Here is a 10,575-nt window from a genome sequence, read left to right on the forward strand (position 1 = left end):
GTCTTTGAGTTGTATTTTTTGAAGGCTTTTGTAAGATTTGATAGATTATATTATACTACTATTATCATAGCAGTAAAGCGATGACAGTAAAATTTGTTATAATTTTCAGTTCCCAACAGCACAGCTCAGCAAGAAATAAACTTTTTTCTTTATGAGATTTCGCCTAGCAATTATTGTTTTTGAAAAGTTTTATTTTTAAAATATATAAGAGAAGAAAGAAAATGGTTGAGAGTGCCAAGTGGCGGAGTCAAAAACATTAGAGCAAATGATTGCCACTGATAGGCAGTTTTGGGTTGGTTAAAGAAGCGCCATGACACGACACAGGACATAACAACTCCCAGACCCAGTTCGTGGGAACATTCCAAAGCATTAAACTTGAGAAGCAACCCATCATGGCAGTTCATTGTCACTCTGTTCCTTTCTCTTGCAAAACATGAAGAAGCAGAGCCCCCAAACCCTTATCCACACTCTTACCCACCCGTCTCTTCTCAGTTCCTCAAGCCCCATTTAGCTTCCATTCACATGCATTAAGCTCTCAACATGCAGGTATTAATTACACAAAGCCTCGATGATCACTGCCATTTGAAAACTTTAAAACTGCTCTCAGGAATGTCCCCAAATCTTAGAGTCATTGCAACTCCCAATTCCAAGGCTCTGCTGGATCTTCTCAAAAATGTGAGTTAAAACTTTAATTTTATGGTACTTCACTGCCCTTTTGCGCTTAGTGGCTACCGTATCTGAATTTCTGTTGATTGTATTCATTTAATTGCCATTTGCATGGGAACATTGGCAAATTAAAATCGAATGTTACCTAAAGTAAAGATGATAAACTTGAGTCTTTGCTCCAAAGTTGGCACTTAACTTTTGGAGAGGAAGATGGTGGTTGTGAGCTGCCACTGGTGTTTCATATTAATCTGTTATTGAGGAATTTGCACCCTTGTGACTCACTTACAGTCTTATAGAGAAACAGTTATCTCAGTGCTTTATAGAACTGCACCTTATATTCCCCTACAGCAAGCACCCCCCCCCCAATAATATTCAAGTAACCCATGATTTTGAGTGACTGTTGTTTCATAGTTCTTACTCTACAAATTATTTCTTCATTGTTAGTTAAGTGTGTTGCTCTATGCAGTTTACTTATTTTTATTATTTATGGAAGAGATGTTATATATATAAAAACTAAACCAAAAGCAGAAGTTGTTGAAAAGTTATGCAGTAAGCTTCCATATACTTTAGGTATTAAATAGTGTCGGATATTCATTCCTGTCTAGACAAGTTTTTGACAAAATTTGCTGGAAGTAGAATGATCTTTTGAAATCAATCTAGAAGAAAGAATACATATATTTCAGTTTGAATAGATGCTAGTTTTCAGAAGTTTATGGTATAGGATTCTAAAGTTTGAATTGCGAGGTAGATATAGGACTGCTGGACTCTAACTTTTGTGCGGTGGGTGCATGTTGGCATGCATGTATATGTGTGTGCACCGGAAGTGGAATATCTTTTCCTAGCACAAGTTCAGGTAGGTAAAAGCTTAAGCAATCTGAAATGGTGTCCTTGACATTGGTTAAGGTTGGGATACTTGAATATTTTGTAGCGAGAAGAGGATACAACTTAAGGGGATTGAGTGGATTGTGGTCCTTGTGGAGGAATGAGGACTAAGGTTGTGGTGATTTCAGTGAAGGACATTTAAGTTAACCTGAAAAGAGGTTCAGTGTCATTGCATATTCATCAGTTCAAGGATTTTCTGCCATGTCCTTGGCTCCCTAAACTTTTGAGGAACTGATTTTTCCTATGGAACTCTTAATAAATACTCTAATTCTGTTGTACATGTACCCAACAACATGTAATTTCTTTTCTGAGAAAAAAAAAAAAGTTCAGAATCAATCTTTTCTGAAGATTCGGAACCATCTGTTATACTAACATTAGTTAAAGACATTGACAAATTGGAAAAGGTTGTTTTAGTCTAAATAAATATAAACCATGAGAGATGCATTTAAACTTGTATCAAAGCCTTGGTGGTGTAATCTTTTCCTTCCCATTTAAGGGAAAATGTATCTCCGACATTCTTGAACTCTACAAGATGTGGACTAGAACTAAATCTCAAGAAATAGCAGCAACTAGCTGGCTTGTCCTCATATTTCCTAATAGTGGCTGATAACAAATAGATCCTACATTTTCAACAGATCACCACACCAACCCAACCACGATACCAAACTAGCCCTACTCAAGTATGGTATCTGCTATGGTGCCTATATGATATACTTGTTAAGGGACATCAGCAAGCACATGTCTCCTGTAGGGGCCTAAACTCACATTTTCACCTCAAGTGTATTGACTGATCTTATGTCCATCTTAACTTCTGCCTTAAACCTTGGCAGTACTCAAACACCATGAACATATTTGAATCTATTGAAAGGCTGTCCTGGAGAATTAAGGAAAAGTGTTGAAATTGAGCCAAACTTTGGAATAAGTCTTATTTGTAGTATTCATATGCGTAACTTGGTCTAACTGATCAGTAAGTAATACATATTCAAGTGTCTGAGAGATTGAGTTTTCCTTTTTCAAATACAGGAGCTTTTGTCGAAGGAACTACCAGCTGCACAGGCATTAGAGCCCACTCCTGGTGTACCATTACAAATTCCTACTCTTTAAATAAAGCTTCAGATTTTGTACAATATGGCTAGTGAAGCAGTGTATATCAGATAGTTCATATATTTCAAATTCCTCCCTAGAAAATGCAACCATGAACATTGTCTACTATTCAAACAGGCTACATATCTTCCTGTGGGCGTGTTGGGTTGTCGTGACTCTCCCATTAACAAACTCTTTTTAAATTCTCTCTTCACTTTCTAACTGAATTTTGCTGCAATGCCAATGTATATATGTATATTCATTCTCCACCACGTTTTCAAACAGAATTGAACATAAATTAGCTAGTTTCTTGACTTTCTGAAACATTTGATCCATCAAATCTCTTACACACCTTTGAGGCTCGTGTCGAAGATTAATAGTGTGTTATGTGGATTCTATGCTCAAGTACTTTTGTTGTTCTATAATCGAATTTGTAGCATTCGAGGCAGGAACTTAGGATCAGTACTATAATGAATAAGAAGTTTGCAGCTGAAAACTAATTGAGTCACAACTGGGTTTGGTGGCAACTGTTATTTACGGTAAGTATAGCAAGCCCACAATTAACAATTATTAAATTAGAGTTTATAAGAATTCACTACAAATACCCAAAGTGGCCACTGTGCCAATATCACTCAAATCAATGTCAAATTGAACTAATCGTGTGTTAGCTGGCAAATGACACAGCAACTCAAAATTCACACACTACTATGTGATTTTCTTCCTCTCATTACTCTCTGTTTTATGTTTTTGAAAAATTTTGTTGCATATACCAAAAAAAATTTACTAAATTATAATTTATTTTATTCATATACAAAATAATTGTTTTATTCTCATCTTATTTATTTGTATCACTTAAAATGTGCATAAAAAGACAGAGAATGTATGGTGCATGACAACTTAACAAAATATAGTATGAATCTTTACCAAAAAAAAAAACTATTCTTAGCTTGTTAATTGTTATCTACTTATTTGAAAAAAAAAAAATTATGCATTAAATCTTCTCAAATCGATAATCTCTAAAAATCTTACTAACATATATATTATCTAAGTTAATATTCAATTGACAACTAATAAGCATATCTTAGACATGAGATTGGAATAATGCCATTTTTTCGACCCAAGTTTGGTCATGGAATATTCTCAAATTTTGCCATATGATGAACAATGAACTAAGAAATAAGCCAATTGAATACTAACTCAAATGGTAGATATCCTTATCAAATTCTTAGAGTTTGCCATTTGAAGAGGACTTGAGCACATAATATTTTTCAAATGAATTAAGCAGATATAGTTAAGATTTAAGAGTAAATTAAAAAAAAAAAAAAAGTCTTTTTGCTCTCTTATTATTATTAATTTTTATTTATTTATATTGTTAGTAGTTTTATGGGATGTGAAGAGTCATTTGACCTTTAGATCCACTGAAGGGACGCATTTCCTAATTATTCTACTAAGAAAAAAACCAAAAATCAAACAAAGGAAATAAATAATCCGTACGTATGTTCCATGGATCCATGTCTATCTTCATAAGCCCTTCAATTTAAATTCCTTTACTTAGATTGGTTTTTGTTGCCCACAATTAGCCTACACACGCCCAATTAATATTCACCACCTGAGATCATCGATCATCAATTTCATTAAACATATATAATTTAACATGTACTTGAAGACTGGAGTTCAAATTGCATATTCTGATCCAAAACCAAAACCAAAGTTGTGACTGTCATGTCGATGAATTTTGAGTAAAAGCACAATATATATATATATATATATTTCAACAATAAATGTGGAATTCATGAGATATACTCCTCAATTGATATAAATGATGATAAATATTTGATTTTAACAAAAAACAAAAGAACAGTCTTTCTCCGGCCCGTTAATTTGCTTGGTTTGAAACACCCACTTGCACCCAATACCTACTGATATTTGATTAATGAATTTAGTTGATAATTAAAATGTAACATTCTTATGTTATCATAATATCTTTGTTTTATGTCCCTTGCCTATAAGATAAGTTAAACAAATAGAGAATACACTTTGGACATTAATTAAGATGATAACATATCCAATTGTACTGAAAAATTATACGTCAATTTCATTTAAAAAATAAAAAATATTCTTCAAGAAACCAGAATATTACTAATTTGATTCTTTTTTCTCTATATCTGATCAAAACTACATATTGGGTTGGCTGTGAGAAAAGTCATAGAAAATTAGCAAATGGCCATACATCAACAAGTCAAATGGCCTTTGTCCAAATGTGGATTGAAGAAAATAATGAGCCTTGTTGAAGTTAGATTCTTCCCGAAGGGACACTTTTATAATAAAGTAGCAGATTACTGCCATGCAATTGCAAACACCGAAGCTTGCTTGTTGTTTGTGGTGTGGCCCATGTCATAATTAGGATAGTAATCCTATAATATCAAAATGCATGAATATATGCCACTTTACTAGTGGAGGTGGTAATAACATAACTACATTGGGTTGAAGCTTTCTAAGTAGTTAATTTGGCGAACAGGAGTCTATGGATTTTTTTTTTTTAATATAAAATTACATTAAACTATTGAGTTTAAATTAATTCAATATCAAGTTAGGTATTTATAGCACCATTTTTCACAGAGCATATAAGCATATTTTCTCCTTTAAAAATTCAAAGCGAAAAGGATTTAACATTAAACTTCTCTTCTTCTTAGGAATGTGAATGTGATTAGCTTGGGATCGATGTACCTTACACAACTTGACCCTCTTCTAATTAATAATTAATTCTGACTTCCAAATGAAGCTTATTAATTAACATTATTAGATATATATGGTGAGTCATAATCTTTTGTCAACCATTTAAATCTAATTATCTCTATCCATTTGAATCAATCGATATAAAATTGGTACACAAAATATGCTAGAAAAAAAATATATATGAATTTATGTTTTATACATTATCAATGTATAAATTTTATACATTATTAGTAAATCAGATGATAACATTTCGTTAATGAGTAAATATCAATCTTTAAAATAAATATATAAAAATTAATATTTTTTAAAAAATTTACGCATTAATGAGATGATATCATTGGATTCACTTCATTAATGAGATGGTATTATTCTATTCATTAACAATGTATAAAATTTATATACTAATAATACATTAAATATAAATTATATATATATATGTATATATATTAAACCTGATGCAATCTGCCGTATATATATTAGCTTAATGGTACTTGTTAAACATGTTCTAAAGAGATTTGAACCTTGAATTTAATTCTTTCTTAAAAAAGATAGTAACCGTTAAGCCAAACTTTGGACGTTGGACCGAAGGCTTCTCGACCATAGATCATTTAAAAAATAAAAACCAGTAGTATCTATCGAACTAATAATAAGAAAATCAAGTTTTTTGAAGTCATTGTTCATTAAAAGAATTGTGATTAATTGAAACTTTAAGTGAACCTCATTGTAATTTTCATCATTGTAGGAAGGAACAGGGAAGAATCATAACATTTTCGAAAGTCATGAGGACGGAAAAACTGGCTTCTACGCAACCATAGTTTCTAGGAAACGGCCATCTGTTGCCCACCCAGAAAAGATTTGAATAGCTATCCACTTCTGATCGCCTATTTTCTTGAACAGGACTCATTGTTTGATCATTATTGTTGACGTTTTCTATTGCTACAGAAACAAGAAAAACATTATTCTCTTTGTATCAATTATTAAGTCTTTAAATTTCTTATAAAATTGTAGTCATTATTAAGATTCTCATGTATCTTCCTTATAAAGCTAAGGCGGTGCCCGCAACATAATGTATTTCAACTACAAATAGGCCTGCCTATCCCTAGTCACCAAACACTGCCCCTGGATGTCCAGGGTTATCTCGAACATTTGGATAAGATCACTCGGGGAAAATAGTTCTGATGCACTGGAACGATCAGGAATTTGGATGACTTCTGGAACCTCAGATTAAAATACGTACAGCTTCTGGTATCTAATATGAAGTTGGGATTGAATATCCATGACAGAAACCCAAAGTATTCATTGTATCAAAACGGATGAAATGACTAACGGGGGAAATTAGAGCATGTGGAACGAACACGGCTTTTGTTAGATTCGAATACATGATTAAATGCAGCAGTCCTGTTACCTGATGATTCCAAATACCAAGATTCCAATTTATTCGTTTAACTATTTCAGTTTCTGGAAACAGAATGCATGAGGGAGAACTACAAGGATACTTTTATTCAAGGCTGACTTTCTATCACTATCCGAGGTTTACGCTCAACAACAATAGAAGGATGTTAATGGGGCAAAAAATATACATATACATATATATAAGGGAATAAAAACTGAGAGTGTTGTATCTATATCATGTAGAACTTTCTAGTGCGTTTTTCTTACAAAAATGGTACACCATTCTCATGCAGTGAGAACTAAAACACAGGAGAATCTGTAGTGGTATGAGTAGAGGTAGATGTTGATGGTGAATTTGAATGAACTCTCCCTCCACTACGGCTGCCCCTTTCTTCAGATTGTGGCCGTTGTGATCCCCGCACAGTTGTTCCTGATGGTTGAGGAAGTGTAGGTAATGGGGCAACCACTGGGTTGTAGATTCTACTGGTTGGAGTCACGCTGGCTGTTTTCCCCGATGCTGTTGTTGCAGTCATTGTGGCATATTCTGGTGGAGGTACCCATATGCCTCCAACCACCACAAATTGGGGTACTTGTGGGTTGACATTGTTGTGGACAGTTTGGCTTGGTCTTCTTGTGTGTAATCTATATTTCTGAAACAGATAAAACACATGAAGGATTTAGCCTTTAATGTATAATTACAGATTCAACAGTTTCACCTTTGGACCAAAATTTCTTTAAAAATTTACATGCTAAGATATTGTAAATCAAAGATGTACAATATGTTGAAATCTAAATTATATGCCAAATCTACATTAAATCTAATAAACGCTGTTTCAGCAGTGCCAAAGATGGTAGAACAAACTAGTCTAATTGCAGTATTTTCTCAAAAGCAGATTGATTTGCCAAAAAAAATACAGATAGCCTATCCCTAATTATATACCAAACCATCAAAATCCAACATGTTAAGAAAGATTATCAAATAGAAGATGATAAACCAACACTTACATCCTTATAATTTACAGCAAATAGTAATTAATTATCTAAAAACATTAACAACTAATCAGTACTACATACCTGTAAATGGCTTTTAACTTCATCATTAGTAAGTCCATCAACCTTCATTAGCTCCCTAATTTGCTTTGGCGTGGCAACTGCAAACAAATTCCAATTACAACCCTCGCATCAATAAACAACATAAATGAAACAAATTCCATTAAAATAAATAAAAAAATTTTTTGACAAAGAACTCACCATGTGAACCACCGAGTTGCTGGAGAGCATGCAAGAAGCGCCTATGCAACTCCGGGGACCAACACCGCCTTTGCTTTTTCTGAGGCTGCCCATCCCTTTCTTCCCTTCTACTATTAGTGTTTCCATCATTGGCTCCTTCCACTCTACTCCCACTTTCTGTTGTAGAAGTACTTGTAGCCGAGGCATTGCCTTTTCCTACTGATTGAACACTCTTCTCGACAATTTTCTCTCTCTGTAACTGGTGAAATGATCCCTCATTTCTCTTCACTTTCACCACACTACCACTTTTACCCGCATCCTACAATTTAAAAAAGGTCCCATAAATTATTAACTTATTTCTTTTCTAGGTTTGGAAACTATAAATGAAACATAAGAAAAGAGGTTACGTCCTTCAAGGATGGATCAGGGGATTGATTATTATTCCACAATCGAACAGATCTAAGCCAATCAGATTTCTTTTTATCAGCAGCAGCAGCAACAACATTCTTTTCTTTGGTGTTGATATCGTGGTCTTTGGATTTATGGGATTCTAGTTCATCACCTTCCTCAGAGCAATTAAAGCTTCTTTTGATTGGAAGAAATTCTTCCAAAACAGGTACATCACTCGATGTATGGTCAGAACAATCCGTTTGCCCTTGCATGTAATCCGTCGTCGTTGAACCCCCCGATATCTCTTTCATGCATGCCTCGATCGCTACGACACAAAAAAGTTGATAAATTTTAGCACCCAAAAGAACAAAAAGGAAAAGGAAAGGAAATGAAAAGGTGGTGGAAACCAAAACCATTAAGGCCAACCTTGGGTAACAAGCTCCAAACACAAAGGAAGTTCGCGTTCAAAGACTTGAATTTTACGTCGTTCTTCTTCTAAAGCCTCCACATATTCAAGGCATCTGCGCGTATTTTGAGCGTAATCCATCTTTATCACAGCCTTTTTCTAACTCAGGAAAATCCTTTACTTAAACTTTGGTCTTCTTCTTGTTTCCACACCAAGATTACAGAGACAGTGGAGGATAGTTATATGGGGAAAAGAGTCGGTTTTCAGACCAAATAGCATAGATAGATCCGAAGAAGATTAGAGAAGGCAAGGGCAGTTGTGAGAAAATAAAAAGAATAAAAGGATCTAAACAGAACCAGGATGAGAATAAAGTTGGTACCAAGAAAATAAAATAAAGGAAGGATTTTTTGAAGAGAGAAAAAAAAAAGAGTTTATTTTGATGGATAAATTAAGGAGAGAAGGGAAATTAAGAGAGAAAATAAAAGAGAAAAAAAATCGAAGTCGGGGCGTCGCATAACAAAACGAATCTTTGACTTTTTTTTTTCTTAGAGAGAGAGAGAGAGTTGAATATTCCAGAGAGTGATTCTGGTCGTTTATAGGTGGGCCGGCAACGACGTCATCTCTCTGCCCTTTCCCCATTTTGTTTCAGAAAAGATCAAAGATTTTTTTTTCTTTCCATTTTTTTTATCTTCTTCTGTCTTGTGGGAGAGATAGGGTAAAAGCGTTCCTATGATTGTTTTTGTGTAATTTGATGATTCTAATGATTGCATGCCTGCCACGCACTCCATCACAAGTGCAAGTTTTGTCCTACTTGGAAATTGGAATATCGGGTTGGGCATTTGGTTTATGAGAAAAAGTAAAATTATCTATTATTTTGGGCGAATATATATAGGGTTAACAATGTTGTTTGGTGCTAAAATAATTTTTAGATTTGTTTAATGATTAGAGAAAGAAAAAAGTTGGAAATTAAAAGTTGAAATAGTGAAGCGAATATTCGAGGGCGGGGGAGGAGAGGTGTTGTTGGAGGGAACAAGGAATAAGACAGTCCAACGACAGCCGGGGCAGCTGGAGCTGGAGCTGGAGCTGGAGCTGGAGCTGGACTAGACCCCCACTATCCAAGTCATGCCAACTAGTGGATTATGATCGGAGATTCGGTATAGAGCTCTCAACTTTTTCAACTCTGGAAATTGGGATAACTAACTCTTCTCACCATGCTTCACTTGTTGGGTAAGACGATCCTTTATTTTCAATTAAAATCATAATAAATTCTCACAAGCAAGCAAAATTCTCAATTAAAAACGGATTAATGATAAAATAAAATTCATAATTTGGTAATAATATTATTAAATAATTAATATGTAGATAATTTGAAAATTTTTACTACATCACTAATAAAATTTTAAAAAACTATTTAAGTAATCGATACTTTTCTTTTTCTGAAACTTTGATACTCGTTATTTAATTCAAGTATTTTTATGCAGACACCTGCCTCATTGCTGAGAAATATGATTTTTCATAAAATGAATTCTGTAATTAGAAAAATAAGTAAAAGTTTCATGATACGAATTTTAAAAAAAAAAAAAATTCTAAAGTGAAAAAATAAACATAATTTAAGATTAATATTTCATTTTGACTTCTGCAAACATGTTCTAAAATTTTGACATCTTATATTATTACTAAATGTTAGATTAAATTGGTCATTTGAGAAATATCCATTGTGTTTGTGTGCATTCGGTGTGATCAGGATAATTATAATTTAATTTATATTTTCTTTCATAAATTATTTTAAT

The 10,575-nt window shown here is 33.6% G+C and overlaps 1 protein-coding gene across 1 annotated transcript; it reads right to left on the reverse strand.

Annotated features, from left to right (window-relative positions):
- Window positions 1–6,776: 6,776 nt before the first annotated feature.
- On the reverse strand, window positions 6,777–9,220 carry LOC111287913 (transcription factor HHO3-like). The gene is made up of 5 exons (XM_022878610.2): window positions 8,806–9,220; window positions 8,397–8,704; window positions 8,011–8,308; window positions 7,834–7,910; window positions 6,777–7,409 (listed from the first exon to the last, which is right to left on the reverse strand). The coding sequence occupies exons 1-5, from the start codon at window positions 8,924–8,926 to the stop codon at window positions 7,059–7,061; spliced, it is 1,155 nt and encodes a 384-aa protein (XP_022734345.2). The 5' UTR covers window positions 8,927–9,220; the 3' UTR covers window positions 6,777–7,058.
- Between the last annotated feature and the right edge of the window lie 1,355 nt (window positions 9,221–10,575).

Source organism: Durio zibethinus, chromosome 4 (assembly GCF_047325235.1).
Source record: "Durio zibethinus cultivar Kanyao isolate XHJ-2024 chromosome 4, ASM4732523v1, whole genome shotgun sequence".
Taxonomy (NCBI): Eukaryota; Viridiplantae; Streptophyta; class Magnoliopsida; order Malvales; family Malvaceae; genus Durio; species Durio zibethinus.

What these genes read in the sequence shown, in the direction of transcription:
- LOC111287913 (XM_022878610.2), bottom strand. Translation starts at nt 8,926, where the DNA reads ATGGATTACGCTCAAAATACGCGCAGATGCCTTGAATATGTGGAGGCT. An exon ending in CTGATCCATCCTTGAAGGAC is followed by an intron (nt 8,309 to 8,396) that starts GTAACCTCTTTT and finishes TTTAAATTGTAG; the next exon opens with GATGCGGGTAAAAGTGGTAG. An exon ending in AAGTTAAAAGCCATTTACAG is followed by an intron (nt 7,410 to 7,833) that starts GTATGTAGTACT and finishes TATCTGTTTCAG; the next exon opens with AAATATAGATTACACACAAG.